Source organism: Callospermophilus lateralis, chromosome 14 (genome assembly GCF_048772815.1).
Source record: "Callospermophilus lateralis isolate mCalLat2 chromosome 14, mCalLat2.hap1, whole genome shotgun sequence".
Classification (NCBI taxonomy): Eukaryota; Metazoa; Chordata; class Mammalia; order Rodentia; family Sciuridae; genus Callospermophilus; species Callospermophilus lateralis.
This window is the reverse complement of record NC_135318.1, coordinates 17584589-17608786: the sequence shown is the minus strand read 5'-3', so window position 1 is coordinate 17608786 and position 24198 is coordinate 17584589. Positions and strand designations below refer to the sequence as shown.

The window sequence follows — 24198 nt, the reverse complement described above, 5'->3', positions numbered from 1 at the left end:
AATCTATGTATATGGAATCCATGGATACAGAGGGCCAACTGTCTGACTACTCCTTAAAGTATGTATGTTAGTGCCTCATTGTTTTCAGTGCATGTTCCAAACTTTTAAAATGGCTGACAAAATCCATCATAGCCTCTCATTGTTTGTCTCTCCTTCCCTTTCTTCTCTCCAACTCTAGTCCTTTACTTCTATGTGGCTTCAATATGTGAGAAGAAACTTGCTGTGTGAAGTACATCCATTACCACAAAGGCCCACACTCATTTTAGCTTCTTTTTTTTTTTTTCCACATCCTGTTTTTCTTTTTTGTAACCCACTCCTTCTGTCTCAGATCTGTTGAATTTCTGGTTTAGTAAAGCTTTTCCAGGAAAGCCTTTTGTGAGTCTCTAGACAGGGTCTCCCATAGTACTGTGTACTTAAATATTACCACTTATTCATCACATTGAATTATGGTAATTTGTATGCTAAGTACCATTCAGTTACAAACTCAATACTAACAGCGATATTGTTGGATGCCTAGGATCAAGACATTTAGCATAGTAGCCTTTCTACAATTGTTAAATGAATAAACATTAAAAAAATTACCTTTTTCTGTTTTCCTTTGCAGGCATCTATATCTTTTGCCCATAGAGGTTGTTGGGGGGGGGAGGTTGTTCTTGTTTTTTAAACTATGTATGTACATTCTTTATTCATTAAGAATAATTCCTGTTTATGGCCAAATCTTTGTCCTATTTGGTTGCTTGCCATATGGTTCAGAGTATGTATTTTGAGTTACAAAAGTGTTTTTAGATTTCTGTGAATTAAAAATATATTAAGGCTGGGCATGTGGCTCAGTGGTAGAGTACTTGCTTAGCACACATGAGACCCTGGGTTTGAGCTCCTGCACTCATATATATATACAAACACACACACACACAGAGATGAGTCTTTTTTTAAAAAAAAAAAATTTTTTTTAGTTGTAGATGTAGTTTATTTTTATGTGGTGCTGAGGATCGAACCTAGTGCCTCACATGTGCTAGGCAGGCGCTCTACCACCTAAGCTACAGCCCCAGGCCTGAGTCTTCTGTTTTTCTTACTTTGTTTTTGGTTTAGAATTCATTTTGTCAGTGCTTTGAAATGAGAATCTGAATCCCCTTTTTTTTTTAATGTTTATTTTATGATCCATCCTTATTGCATTTGTTTTTTTTTCTTTTATAAAATTAAAATTCTTTCAATTACTTTGACTTGTTTCCTGGTCTGCTTATTATGGTTCATTGTTCTCTTTCTTTTCATTGATGTATTCTATTTTCTATTAATTGTTATTCTATGTTTCAATATAAGTAGCCTGGGCTTTGTAACCATATGATTCTGAATGAGAATATGGTCTCCTTTTACTTCTTTCTTCTCCTTTCTTTCCCTCCCCACCACTGCTTCTCCTTCTTTTTCTTCTGCAGTTCTAGGATTCACACTTTATCCTGAATAAAAATTTTAATTCTGCCACCAATTTGTTCAGTCTTATAACTAACCTCTCTGAGCTTTAGTTTCCTCATCTGTTTAATAAAATAAAACTGTATTTCATAAATTGTTAAGAAAATAGAGCAAGAAATCCATATAACATGCTTGTTACTAATACATATTTGAGTGCTGTAAAATCATTAGCATACTTTTCCAAAATTTTTTTGATGATCTTACTTGATTGTTTTTTTCAGATAAAATTCTTTAGGGATTTTATTTGAAATTGTTGTTTAAAATAAAATATAAATGATGAGGAAGACTTTGTATATTTAGTCTTTGTGTTCAGGTTGTTTGAAATTCCTGATGTAATTAATGTTTTTTCCTCGTTTTTAAAGTACATAATCTTATTCTTTAAGATTCTTTAAGATTATGGTATCAGGGTTTTCTTAACCTTTTGTTTTTTTCTCTTTCACTATGCTAGGCAAGTGTTCTACCATTGAACCGTGTGTCCAGCTCCCTACTTCTTTTTATTCCTTTTTCATTTTGCTTTATTCTTATTGTATTACCTTAGAATTCCCAGTGCTAACTACAGTGACTGAATGTTTTTCATTTGTTACTTTAATCATTTTGTAGAATCTTCAAACTACAAATTAAGTTTAATATATTTTCTTTCTCTAATGTATGGCTTTATATGTCATATATTAGAATAAGAACAGTTAGTTTATATTGTGACATAAACAAAATTTGCCATAGCTTCAAAAGCCTTCTTTTCTGTTATTAAAATTATGATGGTTTAAGACTGCTCTTGACACTCTAACAAAATACTTTAGACTGTGCAATTTATAAACAGCATAAATTTATTGTTAACACTTATGGAGGCAGAGAAGCCCAAGATTAAGGCAGCATTATGTTCAGTGTCTGGTAAAGGCTCAGTCTCTGCTTCTAAGACAGCATCTTGAATGCTTGTTCTCCATGGTGGAAAGGACCAAACAGACAAGCTAGTTCTCTTGAGCCCTTTTATAAGGCTCTGTCCTCGTGATGTAATCACATTATAAAGCTCTACCTCTGAATACTTATCACTTATGGTTAAGTTTCAATATTAAATCCATGGAGGGCACATTCATACCATAGAATTGGGAAAATAATGCATAGGATAAAATTTACTATTTTAACTGATTTTTAAAAGTCTTATATTTGGGATAATTTGCAGATCTCCCCACTTGTTTGAGAATTGAAATTCTTAACATTTGACCTTGGATAATTAATAACTAAATGATATAGTCTTTTCCACTCTTTATATTAATACACACAGTATGACAGGACGAAAACCAAGGTACCTTTTCTTTCCTTTAGAATGGATTTTATTTATTTATCTATCTATCTATTTATTTGTTCTACTTAGATGTACTTAACAGCAGAATGCATTTTAATTCATCATACATAAATGGAGAGCAGCATTTCAATTCTCTGGTTGTACATGATATAGAGACACACCATTCGTGTAAATATACATGTACTTAGGGTAATGATGTCCATCTCATTCCACTGTCTTTCCTGTCTTCATAACCCCTCTCTGCCCTCTCCTTTGTCCAATCCTAAGCTCCTCCATTCTTTCCATGTCCCCCGCCCCCCATCATAGATCAGCATCCACTAATCAGAGAAAACATTGGGCCTTTAGTTTTTGGGGATTGGTTTACTTTGCTTAGCATAATATTTCCAACTCCATCCATTTACCTGCAAATGCCATAATTTTATTCTCTCTTAATGCTGAGTAATATTCCATTGTGTATACATACCACAGTTTCTTTATCCATTCATTTATTGAAGGGCATCTAGCTTGGTTCCACAATTTAGCTTTTGTGAATTCAGCTGCTATAAACATTGGTATGGCTATGTCACCTAGTATACTGATTTTAAGTCCTTTGGATATAGATCTAGGAATGGGATAGCTGGGTCAGATGGTAGTTCCATTCCAAGTTTTCTGAGAAATCTCTACACTGCTTTCCAAAGTGGTTGCACCAATTTGCAGTCCCACCAGCAATGTACCTTTTTCTCCACATCATCTCCAACACTAATTATTGCTTGTATTCTTGATAACTGCCATAGAATGGATTTTATTCTTTAACGTCTTATTTATTGTCAAAAATAGTCAACATTTTAGAATCGGAATTAATGAAAAATATCATTATACTAAAAAAGATAATAAAGTTTTCTTAATTTATAGTTTAATTCTTTTAATGTATTTTCCTACTGTTCTCACATTGATCTTCAGAATGTATAGTTTTGAAATCACTATTATGTTTTTACACGTATTACAGGTCACCATACCATCAGCCAACCTCTTACAGGCCACGATTATTGCTATCTGGAGAAAGAGGCTCAGGTCAAACTTCTCACCTTGCTCCAGCACTTTTGCATACTCTAGAAAGATTCTCTGTGCATAGACTAGATCTCCCAGCACTTTATTCAGTCAGTGCCAAAACACCCGAAGAATCATGTGCACAGGTATGTTTATGCCATCTAAATACATTGCTTATGTATCTTGTTGGAATGTAGACATGGTGTATAGTGTTTCTAGATAAGTTTCTTTCTTTCTTTTTCTTTTTAAAGGATAATGATATAAACATAAACTTTTTTTGGTTATTCTTTATTATTCTTTTTTTTGGAGGGGTACTGGGATGAATCCAGGAGTGCTTTACCACTGAGCTGCATCCCCAGTTCTTTTTATTTTTATTTTATTTTTTTGATAGTAGGGATTTAACCCAGGGGTGGTTTACCACTGAGTCATATTCCTGGCCCTTTTTATTTTTTGAGACAGGGTCTTGCTAAGTTGCTTGGGGCCTCACTCAGTTGCTGATGCCTCAAATTTGAGATCCTGGTGCCTCAACCACCCAACTCACTGAGATCACAGGTGTGTGTCGTTGTGCCTGACCTTTTTAATTTTTTTAATCTTGAGATAGGGTCTCACTAAATTGCTAAGGTTATCCTTAAACTTGTGATCCTACAGTCTAAGGAGCTGCGGGATTATAGGCCTGTACCACCATGTCTGTCTATTCATTAACATTCGAATATTAATGTAGAGGATCCTTTTGATGTGTAATATTTTTAAAAAATTAGCTCATTGTTTTTCTATTGTCGCTTTCTTATTGAAATTTTAATATCTTGTTTCTAATATTTAAGTCTTATCGTAGAAAGGAAAATTGTATTCAATTGGAGACATAAGGATTTAACGTTAATATAAACTTGAGGTAGCAATTCAAAGATTATGGATATTGGTATCATTAGCTTAGTCTATTCAATATTTAATTTTCAACTCTTATGAAACTCTTACGGTTTATGAAGCAAGGTTCTAGTGTGGCTGTATTTCTTGAGGTTTTTATGTACAACCCTGAATATATTATAAGTGTATCATGCTGGTTCTAGGGATGAAGGGAAATATTAAGTCTTTTGAACCAAGGGACCATGTCTTAACTATTTCTGTATCTCTGACATAGTGTCCAGCTCATAATGAGTTCTTCTTCTACTATTTTTGATATGGGGTCTCTCTTGTTGCCCAGGCTGATTAAACTGCTAGGCTGAAATGATCCTCATGACTTAGCGTTCCCAGTAGCTGGGAGTCTAGGTATGTACCATAGCCCCTGGCAGTGAGTGTTTATTAAATGTTTGAAAATGATGCTTCTAATAAATAAATGTGAGAGAAAAATGTCTCACCATATGCTTTGATACTTAAGCTACTTTACAGTGTAGATAACTGGAGAAGTAACACTTAAGAACATTTTACCCAGTTTTGTTATTATAAGTTGTATTTTATGAATACTCAACAGATACAGTATTTATTTGACGCAAACCATTCCCTACCTTATAGCAAGAAATATGTATCCGTTGCAGTTCATAGTAGTGTTGATTTAATTTCTCTTTTATTCACAGTTCTCTGGGTATGAACATCCTAGTAGCAGTTCATTACTTATAAAGCTCTGTTTAAAGATTTCTTTTCAAAACCCATGGCCTGAATAAAAAGCTGTATACCAGTATTTGCTCCCAGTTTGACACATTTAACTCATCCTGGCTGTGAGTGTTTTCCAATAATGTTGATTTATATGTTTTTTCATATTTTTCAGTTTTGATGAGACAAAATTATTGCAGATTTATGCAAGTAAGAATTATTCAATATCATTTAAACTAAGTCTTAAGAATTTACTAGGAAAATATAAATGATCAAAATTTACCCCAGAGAATAGAAAATCTAAATAGGCAATAACTGTTGAAGAAGAAATTGAGCAAATATCATAAAAGCACTAAACTTACACAGTTTCACAGGTGGATTATTTTAATTTAAAGGATAAGATTATTTCAAAGCTAAACTATTCCAAAGCAAATGGAAGGATGAAAGACATGAGATGGACAAAAAATCATTGATACCAAACCTTCCAAAACAAGCTAAGGACCAGTTTCACTTACGCAATAATTATAAGGAAAATATTAAAAATGGAATATAGTAGCAAAAGAGTTATATGCCATAAGGCATGAAATATTGATCCAGACATTGAGAAATATCAATACTGGAAAGAGTGCATTAAAGTTATAAGTATTTGCCAACGGTATGACTGTATATTTGGAAAGCTTACATTGTCAACTAAAAAATGGTACAAGACAATATGGGAGATCTGTAAGGCAGACACATCTATAGTTAATGTTCTAAAATTGGTAGGGGTTTTTTTTTTTAAATGCAAACCATAGTAAGTTAGAAATAAAATGAAAGTATAGGGCCGATTTAAAATGACAAACAAATTCACCAAGGAGTTAACCAAAACAACTAATATTCAGGGCCTAAAAGAAGAAAAGTAAAATTCAGTTGAAATGGACAGTTGAAAAAATGAAAGACACTTTGTTTTCAGGTACTTTATTCTTCAGAGTGTGGATCTAACTCAGATTACACAGGGTAAAATATCAGCTACTTTTCTTAATAGTTGTTACCTGGGACAAGTTGCTGCAACTCTCTGAGCCTTAATTTCCTCATCTATCAAATGAAAATATGACACTCAGTACAAAGGTGTTGGGAATATTAAAGTAAGCACATGGAGTAGGCTTGGCACATAGTGCTCAACACTTGTTTGTAATCGTGTATCACTACATACTGCTGCTATTGCTGCTGCTGGTAATACCAAAATGGGAAAGCTATGAATTCTTTTCTCAATTAATGCATAAATTAAATGTAATCACATTTATAATCCCCCAAATGTAGGGGGAAACCGAAGAAGGACTCTGTGTTTCTTCTAGATGATGTATTTTTTCTAGATTCAACATGAATTCTGGAGAAAAATGTAATGAAAAAGCCTAGCAAGATTTTTTATAGGTATACTAATATACAGTAATAAGTGATTTATATCTGTACAGGGATAGAAAAACTAAGTATAGAACAAAAGAGAAAATTTATATTGAAATGTCTGTAGAAATAATATATGATAATAATGACCTTGATAATGAATGCATTTCATATCAGTAGATGAAAGGAATGATTTATTTGTAAATGGTCTTGGAAAACTGGCTAGCTCTAATGGGGCAATGGAAAAACAAAACAAAACTGGATTCTCTACCTTTTTCTCTACCCCCAAATAAATTCTAGATTATCAGTGGGACTGTAAAAGTGCTAGGAGAATCACATATGCTCATTATCTTGTGTAACAGAAAGTAATTTCTAAGCAGTGTTCAAAAGCTAGAAAACATTAAAGAAGATCTGAAAAATTTTTACTTCATATGATTTTTAATTTTGTATGGCAAAAAAGCATTCTTTAAATAAAATTAATAGACATAGGTAAAAGGTCTATTGGGGAAAAGGTATACTTGTTATATACATATTAAGAACAAGTTTTCTAAAAAAAGATAGTGTTAAAATCAGTAAGAAGAAAGAATACAGTGTAACATAAGTTTGCAGAATAGACCAGTAGAGTAAAGGAAAGTGATCTGGGGGAGGGAGGAGGGAAGAGAAAAGGGAAGCACTGGAGATTAAAATGGAGCAAATTGTGTTATTTGCATTTATTAATATGTCAAAATGAGCCACATGATTATATATAGCTATAATGCACTAATAAAGACCGTTTTTATATTGGCATCGTAGAGCTGGGCATGGTAGTACATGGTGAACTTGTGATGCTCCTGCTGCAACCACCCAGTGATTTGGGAGGTTGCAGCCGGAGCATCACAAGTTCAAGGCTAGCTTCAGCTACTTAGTGAAATCATCAGCAACTTAGTGAGTTCACGTTAAAAAACAAAAAAGGATTGGGGTTGTAGCTCAGTGGTAAAGCATCCTTTGGTTCAATCTTTAGTAACAAAAGCAAAACAAAAATTTAGTGAAATAGTAGCATGTCATGTACAAAGGAAAAAGAAAAAGCAACCCCCCCCCAAAAAAAATACTTTTAGCTTCAATTGTAAGTGAAAATAAAATATTAGGTTTATTTTTTTTAAAAATCCAGGAAATTTGATAATGTGAGTGTTAGAGATATGGGATATTTACACTTGTTTAATGGAAATGTTTATTTATTTAATGAGTTTGTAGTATAGTTTGGTATTATTTTTAAAAATTTAAAGTACATACACCTTTTGACCCAGGAATTCCATGTTTAAGATTTTTTCCTAAAGATATATTAGCTACAAGTTTTCAGTGGCAAATGTACAAGGATCTTCTTCATAGCATTGTGTGTAATTCCTCAACAAATTAAATGTAAAACAAACTCAAACTGAATGTCCTTTACTGGAGGACTGCTGAAATAAATTACGGTATTTCTTGACATACAAAGAAATACTGTGAAGCCACTAACAAGAAGGGGGTTGATTTATATGGGCTAATATGGTAATATGAAGGAGATATTGGTGATAAAAAGCAAAGTATCACCCTGAATTATTCATAATGGTTGTTTTGGCTTAGGGGAAGGAATTTAAATGACTGGAGATTCTGTAAACTTTGTGTGGACACTAGTTGAACATGTATTACTGAAACAGATGTCAGTGTTTATAACATTGCTCTGCATGTGGTGTGTGTATGGGTAGGTACAAATTCTGGAAATTTCTTGATGACATAAAAATGTTTGCTTCTTTCCTTTATCTTTGTCTTTATCTTAAAGGGAAGAAGACTTATGTCACCTATAAAGAGCTATATTTACCTGTGATAAAGTGAAGGGGGAAAGAACCCTTCTTGAGATTCTTTATGCTAGTCGATCTTGTGTAATTGTATGTCTATCTTTTAAAACCTACACATACATGATAGAGCTTTCTTTCTACCATGTGTCTCCGTCAGCTTTTGATTAAGATTATGATTTGGGGAGAGAGGTATTATAGGAATTAGTGACTACTAGAGGGTTATTCTCATTATTCCTTAAAAGTTAGTGTGTAGTAGAATCTTTTGGAAGTGCTTTTAGAAATTTCTGATTCCCTGGCTCCATACTCAGAAGTTCTGATTCAATGGATTTCATTTGGCCCTAGACATGTGTACTTTGTTTTTGTACCAGGGATTGAACCCAGGGGCATTTTACTGCCACCAAGTCACACCCCCCAGTCCTTTTTATTTTGAATCAGGGTCTTGCTAAGTTGCTGACGCTGGCCTCAAACTTTCAATCCTCCTGCCTCAGTTTCCCTTGTTGCTGAGATTACAGGACACCATGCCTGACTCAGGCATTGTACTTGAAACATGCATACCAGGTGTTACTATTTTAGGTCTTAAGTAAATTATGTTTTGGGATTAGTACTTTAGCTAGTCACTGGACACTAGTTGGACATGTATTACTGAAACAGATGTCAGTGTTTATAACATTGCTCTGCATGTGGTATGTGTATGGGGAGGTACAGATACTGAGAATGGCATAATATCTCAAGACTAATGGAAAGCCTTGTTTTAGCCTGGCATATTTTCCAGGCTTTTCCCCCCTGCAAGGTCATTTCCCCTGCAAGGTGATAGTAATTTTGAACCCTATAACAGGCAAGAGATGTTTGTACCTTATTGATTTTAGCACTTGAAAAAAAAAAAAAAGCAACAACTTTGTTTTCTTTTTTTCTGACATCCTCAGATTTAACTGTTGTCTCCTATGTTATTTCTACTTTTGAATTAGGAAAAAAGAGACTGATGAGTGTGCTGTTATCTTATCTTTTTCATTAATAGGTTTGATTGAATTAATCAGTCTCTGTTCTATCAAAACTTTGGAGTGTAGATACTACATGGTGTTATGAATAATTTCAAATGGTGAATAAGATCTTTTTTAAAAAAATTTTTTTGTAGTTGTAGATGGATGGCATGTCTTTATTTTAGTTGTTTATTTTTTTAATGTGGTGCTAAGAATCGAACCCAGTGCCCCACAGTGCTAGGTAAGCACTCTGTCACTGAACTACAACCCCAGCCCAAATAAGATTTTTTTTTTTTAGTGAAAGTTTTAGTGTTTTTTGTTTTTGTTCCTCAGGAAAAGATTATATCTGGAAATTCTTAGGAGGGAATCCTTTTTTCTTGAGTAGCATTAAGGAATTAATCTATTTACCTATGTGTATAATTTTGTGTTTGTTCACAATTGGCTGGGTTTTATCATAACGATACCTCCCTACTTTCTGTTGTCACAATTACTGAAATGCTTAAAGTTTTTAGGAAATGAAAATATCAAAAAAGAAAAGAATTTAGGCAATTTAGTTTTCATAAAATGTTTGTATTACTGCCAAAGTATTTGTGTGTCTTTTAACAGGCCAATTTTGTTCGCATATGAAGAGATTTTTCTTTCTTTTTGCTTTTTTGGTACTGGGTGTTGAACTCAGGGACACTCAACTACTGAGCCGTATCCCTAACCCTTTTTTGTATTTTTCTTAGAGATTGAGTCTCTGAGTTGTTTAGGGCCTTACTAAGTTGCTGAGGCTGGCTTTGAACTCACTATCCTCCTGTCCTCAGCCTCCCGAGCCATTGGGATTACAGATGTATTCCACCACACCCGGCTGTTCTTTTTTTCCTGAATCCTGAATATTCAGAGTATAGATGATGTCTTCTTTTCACAGAAAATGCTTACTAAATCTTAGGTGAATGGAACATAAATGGAGTAAAATAGAATAAGTGGAATAAAGATGATGTAGAGATATTATTTATTTTAATATTTTGTGATAAAAAGATAAAAAGAATCAAACTTATTTTATTAATAAATATTTTAAATTTTTTAAATAAAATTTGAGAATGTTTTAGCTCCCAATTTTTACTTTTACCTGTGTTTTATAAATTTAATATGTTCATAATACTGTTTAGCTGATTGAGACAAATTCTGGAAATTTCTTGATGACATAAAAGTGATTTACTCTTTCCTTTGTAGCCTCTTTTTGGCAAGTGAAACTCTACTGGTTTTGAATTTTTTGCTTCATTCACATTTGGCTTTAATTTTTTTTCTATATTTCAGTTTTTAAATAAAAAGTTTTATGGGGTTATAAATTCTGAACTAAGAAAATACACTGGGCTTGGGGTATATCTTGCTGGTAGAATGCTTGAGGCTCCTGGGTTCAATACCCAGCACTGTCTGCTACCCTCAAAAAAATTGGTGGGTGAAAATTTACTGGTTTGTTTTGTTTCTTTTTAGTGCTAGGGAATTGAACTTAGGTTCTTGACCATGCTAGGCAAGCAATCTACCACTGAACTATTCCCAGCCCCTGCACATGTTAATCTGATAGTGAAAACATTGGCTTCAAAGTTTAGCTTTAAGATGATTAGAACTTTTGTAAATACAACTGCAGTTTATATCATTGGTTCTTCCTTGAATGGATACTTCTAACTTCAGTGGCCTGATTTTTGCCTAAGATATTAATCTTTCAATATTCAGTAGGTGTAGTTTGTATTTATTTTTAATAAATGAAGAAACTTAAACTAGTTATGTAAGGGACTATGATATCCGGGGCAAGAAGAAGGCCAGAAGAAAATGGAATATATTGTTTAAATAAAGAATCAAAATGAACAGTTCACGGACTTCAGTGTTCGTTCATTTTACTTGTGCAAGAGTGCTCTGGTCATGTCAGAGGTATTTTGAAACGGTTGGTTCTGTAATTTGGCCTACTATCTTTTTTTCTCTATAACAGTTTTTCTGTTTTCTACTACACCTTGCACATCCACCAATCCAAGACACCCTATAGGTGAGTATTTTTCTAGTTCTCAAATGGCATCACTTGTTCCCAGCCAGTTGCCACTTCATTAAAACTAGACTTTATTTTTCTACTCTGAATTATCTGGTTATTTGATTTCACAGAGGGTGTTCTACTCCACTACTTTAAACATTATCAGCAAACTACTGAAGAACCGTTTTTATATTACACCCCCCCCCATTTGACAATAAAATCAAACTTTTTTTCCCTGATATTTATCCTCTAGTAGTTTTTGAAGTGCTATTCTTGGACTCTGTTCTTTTTTAAATTAAAAAAAAATTTTTTTTTTTTTTTTTGTAGCTGTAGATGGACAGAATGCCTTTATTTTATTTGTTTATTTTTATGTGGTGCTGAGGATTGAACCCAGTGCCTTAGGCATGCTAGGCAAGAGCTCTGCCACTGAGCTACAGCCCCATTCCTCTCAGACTCTGTCTTTTTGAATTTTTTATTATAAGAACTGGAAAATTAGAACAAGCCAGTTACATATTTAGAGACAACATGAAGGTTTATTTTAATATTCTGAGATTACAAGTAAGAAATTAAAATAAAACTTATTTTAGTGATGCTTTTTAATTTTTCTCGAAAGTAAGGATGGTTTCTACCTAAAGAATTAGGAGAAAAATTACAAAAATGTTCTCTGGATATAGTTATCTCATGTAGTTAGTTAGGTTAATTCTCAGTTCACTTAATTATACTGATGAATCAGAAATCCTAAATCTTTTTGCTTTTCTTTGTCTTAGATTTGTCTGATTATTTTTCTGTTTTAGGTTTTAAATATAATTTTAAAAGTCTACCAAGAAAATGATATTTTCCTCAAGGTTTTGGAAATAGGGAGAATATTATGTTCAGTTTGCTAATTTTGAGAGGCTTAATGAAAAGAAGATAGAAGTAAAAACAAAACCCCATCTCTTTTCAAGCTGCTGATGCTTTTATCTAGTTCAGCTTTGTAATGTAGTTGAAACACTTATAGTACTGCAGTATTTAACTTCTGGCTCTGTGAAGTTCTTATTATCCCTTAACCTTCTTTTGCTCTGCTCATCCTCTCTCACACTTGGTAATGGCTGGATATTCTCTACATGTATTCCTGGAAAACCTAACCTAGAAGTACTGGCATGAAGTCAAAATTCATTTTTTTAAAGGCATGTTTTCTCATTTCTCTTGCACCCTGGGCATGTGGTGACTTGCATAGCTGAATTAGGTGGTTAGGTTTATAAGTTTTTTCAATAAGCTATATAGCTCCTTATTCTTTTTCATAAGATCATCTTTCTTTCCTTGGGTTCTCCCCAATTTTTCTTCAAAGAGTGGGGAACTGGAAAGCGACAAAATGTGTTGGTCACCATCTTCTTCATACCATACCTGATTTGGGTGGCATGTAATAATTTTTTGTTTTAAAAAACAAATGTCTCAGTTGCCTTTGTGCTCCTGTATGGTTCTTTCCTTTTGACAATATTGATGTTTGTTTTTTTCTTTCTTTTTTTTTTTTTTTTTGAGTAAAAATCCTTGGATTTTCATGATTCAGGATAGGAGTGTATGTAACGAAAAGGTCAAAACTTGAGACTCCTGAAGGAGTTGTACTGTGCAGCTGTTCTGGATTGGTGGATATGCAAATATTAAATAAGGGAACAAATATTCCTTTTGATATGAGAGATCATAACATCCACATTTCTTCAAATTTGGGGAGAAATTTTTATTTGAGCTTCTTTCATCTGGTTTACTACTGAATTGGCCCTGCATTTTGTTTTCTACAGCAGATCCAAAGCTATGTAAAACATTATTTAATAAATCCATGTAAGTGGTAAGGTTACTCATTAAAGAATAATAATTCTTTTGATTCTTAGGAAATTTTCTGATAATCCTAATTATTTTTTAATGTTAAATTCTTATTTCTGTATCTGCTACATTACATTGGTGAATCAAAGTGCATTACAGTGAGGGAGAATCAGTGGGGAATTTTAGGAATAGAATTCTCACATTAAATTGGAAAAGTATAGTCAGATTTTTTCATTCATACCTAAATTTGTTAAAAATAATGAAGAGATATAGTATTAACATTCAAGAATTTTTTGATGGACTATTGAGCTGTTGACTTATATGTGGAGGATTGTAGTTCTGCTTGGCAGTTTACTAATCGCCAAACCTGAACCTTACTGGTGTATTTTTTGCAGAGTGTGACTGAAACTGTGATTCAGAATCTTTTTAATCACTGAGGAAAACTTCATTTTGTATTTTCGGACAATGAAGATATCTCAAGAGTTTTTTACTAATTTACTTATTGGTCTTTAGAGAACTAAGAGTATTTTGTGACTACTTTATGAAAGATTGAAGTTAAGGTTATGGGAAGAGGTGAATAAGTGTATCAGCAGGTAGTTCATTTTAAGTTCTAGGGTGGTGCATCTTAGCTAAAAATGTTTATTTAATTCATATATTGAGTGATTTTAGACATTGTGCACAAACATTTCAATTGTATTATCCTTTTCTTCTTTATGTAAAGCTGATTGATAATGCTCTAATGTGGGTGACTGATTGTATGTTTATCTCTTTATTTGCAGCATATTTATAGTGATGTTTTGCTTTATTATCTCTACATGATACATAAGCAGAGTAATTTGATACTTTTATAGCAAATAGCAATAGTTAAGTGGCAAAAAAAAATACCCTTTTTTGTTGGGGCAAGAGTATAGAAGCTTATATAAGGCTTGTGCATCATAGCTTGAAAAAGTTAAAATTAGGGACTGAAACTTAGTGAAGTAACAAGCCTGAGACATTTTATATACCTAGGTGTTGCTGGGTAGACTGTAGAATAATGAATTTGAGTTTTTAAATGCCAATTCTTTCCTTAATTAGATATTTCGAGAAGCTCGAAGAACAGTACCTAGTATTGTTTACATGCCTCACATTGGCGATTGGTGGGAAGCTGTCAGTGAAACTGTGAGAGCAACTTTTCTGACATTGCTACAAGATATACCATCATTTTCACCCATATTTTTATTGTCTACCTCTGAAACCATGTACAGTGAATTGCCTGAAGAGGTAAGAACTAATTAAATATTTTTTCTAATTATATTGTTTATATACAAAATGTCAAGTTTCATATCCTTGTTATACTACTTATTAGCCATGTGATATAGGCAAGTTATTTAATGTTTCAAATTTCAGTTTCTTTCCTTTCTAATTTATTTTTTAAAATATGGACACAATATCTTTACTTTATTTATTTTCTTTATTTTTATGTGGTGCTGAGGATCGAATCCAGTGCCTCACGTGTGTGAGGCAAGCACTCTGCCGCTGAGCTATAACCCCAGCCCTCAGTTTCTTTTTTAGTATAGTAGTAATGTCTTCCTAAGTCTTGAAGATTGTGATGATTCATGCTTAGAACAGAATCTGACATATATAGAGAGAGCCTTCTAAGAAAATCTTAGCTCTTTCATCATCTATTGCCTTATAATTATTTTAAATTAGCTGTGAGGAAATTTGGTGGGATTTGACTTTTTAGTTCTTTTATTAGTAGCATCACATTAAGTTCTTTATTATCTAATATGTATATTTTTAAAACGTGAAATTTAGCTTTTGAGTTCAAATCAAAGGGAAAATCACAATTGATTCAGAAAAGAAATTGGTGTCACAATTCACAATAGCTAGACTGTGGAACCAACCCCGATGCCCCTCAATAGATGAATGGATAAAAAAAATGTGGCATTTATACACAATGGAGTACTACGCAGCACTAAGAAATGACAAAATCATGGAATTTGCAGGGAAATGGATGGCCCTAGAGCAGATTATGCTAAGTGAAGCTAGCCAATCCCTAAAAAACAAATGCCAAATGTCTTCTTTGATATAATGAGAGCAACCAAGAACAGAGCAGGGAGGAAGAGCAGGAGGAAAAGATTAACATTAAGCAGAGTCATGAAGTGGGAGGGAAAGGGAGAGAAAAGGGAAATTGCTTGGAAATGGAAGGAGACCCTCATTGTTATACAAAATTACATATAAGAGTTTGTGAGGGGAATGGGAAAAAAATAAGGAGAGAAATGAATTACAGTAGATGGGGTAGAGAGAGAAGATGGGAGGGGAGGGGAGTGGGGATAGTAGAGGATAGGAAAGGTAGCAGAATACAACAGTTACTATTATGGTATTATGTAAAAATGTGGATGTGTAACCGATGTGATTTTGAAATCTTTGTAATGTTTTGAATAAAAAAAAAAAAAAACAGAAAAGAAAAAAAAAAGAGAAGGAAAAGCAAAAAAAAAAAAAAAAAAAGAAATTGGTGTATCAACTCATGTGAATGAGATTATTTTTAAAAAATTGTCTTAATATTCTATGCTTAATGGGTCATCGAATAGTCTCCTTGAGAAGTGCTTAGAAATATTTTGCCCAGTTGACACAGTAGGAATGATGATATAAAGTATTTAGATGTTTTAATGTTATAATATAAATCCTGATTATGTTAAATTTTATGATTAAGGTATTTGTTTACTGACTTCTTTTATGTCTCAGCTTTCATTAGCTATTTTGCTAATATGAATTTGATTTATTTACTGCTCTTGTAAGGAAGTATATTAAGTTTAGAAAAATTTATTTTTGGTTATTCAAAATCTGATAGTACATGAAAACCATTAATCAAAATGTTTATAATCATACAGGGCAATGAAATTTAGCAGACTACTGTATGTAGTAAGAGTCAGAAAAACCAAGATAATAACTTATTATAGTCTTTTGATCTTGGATAAATATATGAAGCTAGAATAACCTCAGTTTTTTTATTTATAGAATGTGGATATTAGATAGTGTTGTTAGTATAAGCCAATGTATGGAAACTTATTTTTCAGATCATAAAGTTATAAAATGTTTGGTATTAGTATTATAAAGTATGAATGCAGTTGAAGTTGATTTGAAAGAATGGACTGAATCTGGACATAACCTAGGAACAACTTTTAAAGTTAGATCCTCTCTGTCAATTAGTTTTAAAACTTTATAAACAGAAAGAGAAAACATAAAAAATATTTGGGAAATTAAACATTCCAGTTGAGAACATAATAATTCCCTGGAAATTTCCTTCTATATTGTCTTAGAATTTTATAAATAAGTCTTTTGAGCCATGCGTGGTTGCACATGCCTGTAATTACCCCAGCAGCTTGGGGGCTGAGTCGGGAGGATTATGAGTTCAAAGCCAGTTTCAGCAACTTATTGAGGCCCTGAGCAACTCAGTGAGACTCTCTCTAAATAAAATACAAAAAAGGGCTGGGAATGTGGCTCAGTGGTTAAGTGCCCCTGAGTTTAATCCCTAATACAAAAAAAAAAAAGGACAACTTTTGAGTTTATTGTCTTGCTACTGTTGCTTGTTACTGTTATGCATGTACATATGTATTTGTTACTTTTGGTTTAATATTTCAAAGCTAACATTATTATATCATATATATTTTTAAAGTTACTATGTTTTCGGATTTTTTTTAAACCTTAATTTAATTAATTTATTTATATGTGGTGCTGAGGATTGAACCCAGGGCCTCACATGTTCTAGGCAAGTGCTCTACCACAGAGCCACAACCCCAGCCCCCTGTTGTCGGACTTTTCAGTGGATTCAAAGAGTGTACTGGGTTGTAGCTCAGTGGTAGAGCGTTTGCCTCCCACATGTGAGGCCCTGGGTTTGTATCCCAGTGCCACATAAAAATAAATAAATAAAATAAAGATATTGTGTCCATCTACAACTAAAATTAAAAAAAATGTATTCTGACTAAATAAGGTTTTTCATTATTTGTTTACCAGTACCCTAAATTAGTATCTAAAATATTAGTAATTTACTAGCATCAAATCCTGAGAGTACAACTTTCTTTTCTCACTTTATGTTCTGTATATGTAGTCCTTATTAATCAAGTACTAATGTTACTCATATTTTGTGAAGTGAGTATCATGGAAGTTCTCTGAGACTTCTGATCATATAACATGCTTTTTAATTGTCATTTTGTAAATCTTCTGGAATTAATGCTACTCTTCTAATAAGAAAACAAACCCATTATTCAAAGATGAAAGGAAAAGGTTTAAGGTTTTCTCAGCTTTTAAAAATAGAAGAAAACCCCCAAAGAATTATTTCCGGCTGGGTGTGGTGGTACTTGCCTATAATCCCAGCAGCTTGGGAGGCTGAGGCAGGAGGAACGGGAGTTCAGAGCCAGCCTCAGCAAGAGCAAGGTGCTAAGCAATTCAGTGAAGACCCGTCTCTAAATAAAATACAAAAAAGGGCTGGGGATGTGGCTCAGTGGGCGAGTCACCCTGACTTCAATCCCCCCATATCCCTCCCCCCTCAAAAAAGAGTTATTCCCAGTGGAAGTAGTGCTTTGATAGAGAGCCAAAATGACAGTCTCATCTTTTAGAGCCCTTTTTACATTGTCTTGTAAATGTTTCTTTGTATATATATCTTTCTTTCTTATAGTCCAGTTGTTCCCCCAAATAAGTTTATACTTTTATTCATGTTTATTTTTCATATTGCTTAAATATTTTGTCCATGTATGTTTTATAATAGAAATAGAATACTGTATTTAGATAAATATTCTGGAGAGAATATTTTCAAATTTTAATTGATATGATGTAAGAAACATTTCTAAACTTTTTTTTTTGGAAATCATTGCTTTAGATTAACTGGACTCACAGGCTAACAGAAACTAATGGGAGTAAAGTAACTTGCCTAGGGTCTCACAGCTAGTATGAGAAAGTAAATATTTTACCTCAGGTTTTCCTAATTCCAAAGGTCATATACCTAAATTGCCTGACATTCTCTAAGACTCCATAGAAGTAGTTACTGGATGTTGTGATGCTGAGGAGTGATATTCATCAAGTTAAAACCATTGTTCATTCAGCAAAAATTTATTAAGTGCCTATTATTTGCAATGCAGTGTACTAGTAAATCTGAATTTACTTAAGGCAGGTCAATTTCTGTTTTATTTTAAAATTTTTTTCAGTTGTTGATAGAACTTTTTATTTTTTTAAATTTATTTTTATGTGGTGCTGAGAATCAAATCCAGTGCCTCACACATACTAGGCAAGCACTCTACCACTGAGCCACTACCCCAAACCCCAATTTCTGTTTTCTTTAGTCTTCTGTCCACAGTGTCTAACTCCCTAACACAGTCTCTGGATATACATATAAACACAAACGGACCTATATATGCATACATATTTCTAGTACAGTAAATCTTTGTTGAATGAATGAATAAAATAGGTGAGAAACAAAAAGACATTTACTGCTCCACGAGAATTAAAGTTGAGTGGGAAGGGAGACATTAAAAAATTAATATACAATAAATGTATTATGTCCATCTACAACTGAAAAAAATTAAAAATAATTAAAATATAATAGATGTGCTGTTATAGTAATAGGACATATAAGAAGTATGATACATAAAAGAAAAAATTAAAAACTCTTCTCTTAGAGTGGAGTTATGGTTCAGTGATAAAGCACTTGCCTAGCATGTGTGAGGAGGCACTGGGTTCAAGTCTTAGCACCACGTATAAATAAATAAATAAATATTAAAGGTCCATTGACAACTAAAAAATATTTAAAAAACAACAAAACCAACAAATAGTCAAAAGACTCTACTCTTTAAGAGATAACATTTAAAAAAAAGAAGAAGAAGAAAGAAAATGTATGCTGGTGAATGTGCTTCAGTAGTAGAGTACTTGCCTAGTATCCATGAGACCCTGGGTTCAAGTCCCAGTATGTAACAGGGAAAAAGAAAAAAAGAAGCAAGTCAGAGATTGGAGAAAATATATCAAATAGATCACCTATCTGATAAATGACTTACATCAAGCACGTAAAAAACTCTTTAAACTTAATAATGAAAAGACTTCCTCAGATGATTTTTGACAAGTGTTTTAAGACCATGCAATGTAGAAAAGATGGTCTTTTCAAGAAACAGTACTGGGGAAATTGGATAACCACATGCAAAAAATTAAAGTTGGATATACAAAATTAACACAAAATGGATCAAAATCTAAATTTAATACCCAAAACTTAAAGAGTGTTAAATGTAAACATAGGAGCAAAGCTTTAGGACTCTGGATTTGACAGTGAATTCTTGCATATGACACCAAAAGTACAGACAAGATAAAATAAGTAGGTTGGAACTCATAAAAATTAAAATTTTTTTTGCATCAATGGGCGCTATCAACAGAATGAAAGCAGACCCACAAATGGGAACAGGTACTTGGAAATCATAAATCTAATAAGGGATTGAGTTCCAGGGTGTATAAAGCACAGCTTAACAATGACAAGCAAAGCATAACAAAAAAACGTAAAAAAAAAAAAAAGTGATTCAAAAATCGGTGAAGAACTTGAATAGACATTTATACAAAGAAGATATACAAATGGGACAACAAGCATGTAAAAAGATGCTCAGCATCACTGGTCATTAGGGAAATGCAAATCAAAACCATAATGAGACGCCACTTCATACTCATCAGGACGGCTATTATTTAAAAACACATAAACAACAGAAAACAAGTGTTGGGAGGAATGTGAAGACATTGGAATCCTTGTGCATTGCTGGTGGGAATGTAAAATTTTGCAGTTGCTATGGAAGATACCAAGGCAGTTACTTAGAAAATTAGACACAGCTTCCATATGATCCAGCAAGATAACTTCTGGGTGTATACCCAAAAAAGTTGAAAGCAGGGACTTGAACAGGTATTTATGTACTCATGTTCATGGCAATATTATTCATAGTAGCTAAAAGTGGAAACAACCATAATGTCTATTGACAAATCAATGAATAAATAAAATTTGGCATATACAAACAATGGAACATTAAAAAGAAAGACATTTTGGTACATGCTGCAACATAGGTACCTTGAAGGCATTATGCCAAGTGACATAAGTCATTCACAAAATGATGAATATTGTATGATTCCTCTTTTGTGATGTTCATATGAGAATTTATAAATGGCTAATAAGCCTGTGAAAGGTGCTATGTCATTAGTCATCCAGGAATGAACTATTGCTGCAGCCCACTAGAATAGCTATAATCAAAAAGACAGATAGTGCCAAGTGTTGGCAAGGATATAGAGAAACTGGAGTCCTTGTACACTGCAGGTGGGATTGTATAATGGTACAGCCACTTTCCAAAGTTAAACATAAATTTATGGAGCGACTCAGGAGTTTATTCCTAGGTATCTACATAAAAGAAATGAAAACATTAACACAAAGGCTCTTGTATGTGAATGCTCCTAGTGGTATTATTTATAATAACCAAAAAATGAACCAGCCTGTTTGTTCATTACTTGATAAATGGCTAAATGTAATGTGATATGTACATAAAGTCAAATACTGTTCCGCAATAAATAGAATGAAATACTGATACACACTAAAACTTGGACAAACCCGAAGATACATGTGAGCAAGAGAATCTAGATACAAAAGATAACATATGATATGAAATTTCTAGAAGATGCAAATCTCTAGAGACGGAAAGTTAGTCAGTAGTGATTGGGTTGATATGTGTGAGTATAAGTGAGGATTAATTATAATTAGACATGAGGAAATCTTTTGGGGATTAATAAAAATGTTCTAAAACTGGCATGTGATATTTGTATAATTGTACAAATTTACTAAAAATCATTAAAGTGTTTAAAAAAAAAAAAAAAGCTTAATGAGAAACATCGAATGCGTGCCTAGAAAACCCAGGAGTCTCCCAGAAAGCATCAGTTTCTAAGTTGAGCGTGAGTAAGGGTTTAGGATTATTGTAACAAGAACAAGAAAAGAAGGTATTCAGTAGAGTAGAGCAAGTGGATCTTTCCAGGAAAGGTACTAGGGAAAGAGATAGATTATTATGTCAGTGTGTGTACATGTGTGCATGCAAGCAGGCACACACACACACACACACACGCATGTGTATTAGGAATATGACTTAATGGATCCCACTGTTGTGTACAGTTCAGTCCACCAATTTAAAAAAAAAACATTTGAAGAAGGAAAAAATAAAAAGATTTCAGGAAAGAATGAATAGCATGTACCAATGAGAAAGAGAGCATGGTTTATTCAGGGAATTATAAGAACCATTCTTCAGTATGAATTAATGTTGAAAATGATCAGAAGAAAGAGTATTTAAAACTAAAACTAAATGTTTTGTGACTCTTGAACAGAATCATGTTATTTCTGTTTACTTTTTAATATCCAGTCAATGTGTAAGCCCTTTCTGCTATATACTATGTAATGCCTCTGTACCCCTGCTCCTCGCAGAGTCTCCCCTGTGTGTTTGCTACCCCTCTCATAGCTCTTCCATCATGGTATTATGTGCTTTCTTCTGAGACTCTAAGATCTTTGATAACAAGAAGCAAGCATACATCCATGTTCATAGCAGCACAATTCACAATAGCAAGACTGTGGAACCAACCTAGATGCCCTTCAATAGACGAATGGATTAAAAAAATGTGGCATTTATACACAATGGAGTATTACTCTGCATTAAAAAATGACAAAAATCATAGAATTTGGAGGGAAATGGATGGCATTAGAGCAGATTATGCTAAGTGAAGCTAGCCAGTCCCTTAAAAACAAATGCCAAATGTCTTCTTTGATATAAGGAGAGTAACTAAGAACAGAGTAGGGATGAAGAGCATGAGAAGAAGATTAACATTAAACAGGGATGAGAGGTGGGAGGGAAAGGGAGAGAGAAGGGAAATTGCATGTAAATGGAAGAAGACCCTCAGGGGTATACAAAATTACATACAAGAGGAAGTGAGGGGAAAGGGGGAAAAATATAAGGGGGAGAAATGAATTACAGTAGAGGGGGTAGAGAGAGAAGAGGGGAGGGGAGGCGGGGAGGGGGGATAGTAGAGGATAGGAAAGGCAGCAGAATACAACAGACACTAGTATGGCAATATGTAAATCAATGGATGTGCAACTGATGTGATTCTGCAATCGGTATATGGGGTAAAAATGGGAGTTCATATCCCACTTGAATCAAAGTGTGAAATAGGATATATCAAGAACTATGTAATGTTTTGAACAACCAACAATAAAAATTAATTAAAAAAAAAAGAAGCAAGCATGTTTTCTTCAATTTTATAATTGCAGTGTCTGGCATGATATTTTGCACACAGTATATGCTGTAGTAAATTTGCTTTCAGAACTTTCAAAGAAGGGCCAGCAAAGCATAGATCAAAGGGTTGGAGGGAAATGTGCATGAAGGTAGCCTGCACAAAACACTAGAAGGATACAAGTGAAATTTAAAAATCTTTTAAATGACTTGGATTTGAGTTGACATAATAATTCCTCCTCCAGATTTTGAATTCTGATGTCTACCTTTCCTTGTTTCTTTTCTCAGAATTTCAGAGCTGGAAAAGGCAGTTAGGCTTTATGCACTTTGTGATCTTGAGTCAAATAATTTAAAATCTTTCTGATCCCAAATTTCATTATCTGTAAATAAAGGAATAATACATACCTCATTGTTATAAAGATTTAATGATGTAACATTTATGAAATTCTTGTGTTCACTTCATAGAGTTAATCCAGTAAGTGGCTAGAAATGGCAAACCAAATGAATTATCCAAAGTTTACCACAACTGTATTGGCTATATTGAGGTTAGAATCTGATATCTTGAATCCTAATCCAGTATTTCCACATTGTCATGGTTGGTGTTTCTTAGTTCTTTTTTTATTTGCTTTTTCCAATTTGACATGGCTTGGGTAACAAAAGTAATAAGAATGTATTTACTCATTCAATACATGCTTCTTAAGAATTGTTATAGCTGTAATTTCAGCTATTCAGGAGGCTGAGGCAAGAAGATTGTAAGTTCAAGACCAGCCTTGGCAACTTAGCAAGACCATGTCTCAGAATTAAAAAAGGAATGATGATGTACCTCAGTGGTAGAGCACCCTTGGGTCAATCCTCAGTACTGCCAAAACAACAGCAGCAACAACAACAAATGCTATATTCAATGGATGGTGGTGGTATAGAAAAATAAATGAATAAGAAATGGTGTTTGCTCACGAGGAGTTTGGTATCTAGATGGCAAAAGATAGACCTTCCAAAAAATATAAACTGAAGTGTTAAGTTCATGGTGAAAAATGAGGATGATGTAAAGAGGACTTAAATTGCATATCTCAGAAGGGGGAAATCTGGGGTCAAGTCTTTATAAAGCAGGTAAACAGATGTGAGGTAGGTAATCACCAGGTTGAAGGAACTGGGGAATGTGAGAATGACTGGCTTTTTTTGCTTTAGAATTTTCATGGAAGGTGGTGTCAGAACACTGTGAAGAGGTCAGAGGCCTAGTTTATTTGCAATAGAAACTGGATTCCAGAGGATACAGTGAATTAGACTTGGTATAAAAAAGAACATAGGCTATGAAGTCAGTGGATAGGAAATACAAAGAAACATAAGGATAAGAGGTGACTTAAATGACCTTCAAGTTCCTGTTGTAGATTTGAGATAATTACTTTTTCAGCTCTTATGTAAAAGTTCTTCAGGGCTGGGGTTATGGCTCATTAATAGAGTGCTCGTCTAGCATGCATGAGGCACTGGGTTTGATCCTCAGCACCACATAAATGTAAAATAAAGATATTGTGTCCACCTAAAAAAAAGCTCTTGAGGTTGTTGCCATCTGAATATTATTATCAACTTTTTGCTACAATCATTT

At 33.5% G+C, this 24198-nt stretch overlaps 1 protein-coding gene across 7 annotated transcripts in view; it reads left to right on the top strand.

Moving 5' to 3' along the window:
• Atad2b (ATPase family AAA domain containing 2B) overlaps positions 1-24198 on the top strand; it is a 145385-nt gene that overhangs the window by 85645 nt on the left and 35542 nt on the right. For all 7 annotated transcript variants that reach the window (XR_013088595.2, XM_076832954.2, XM_076832953.2 and 4 more), the window contains 2 exons: positions 3750-3936; positions 14419-14604. Coding sequence is in view for 6 of the 7 variants with exons in the window: in XM_076832954.2 (XP_076689069.1) it covers positions 3750-3936; positions 14419-14604 (373 nt within the window). In the remaining variant the exon portion in view is untranslated. The remainder of the gene's footprint in view (positions 1-3749; positions 3937-14418; positions 14605-24198) is intronic.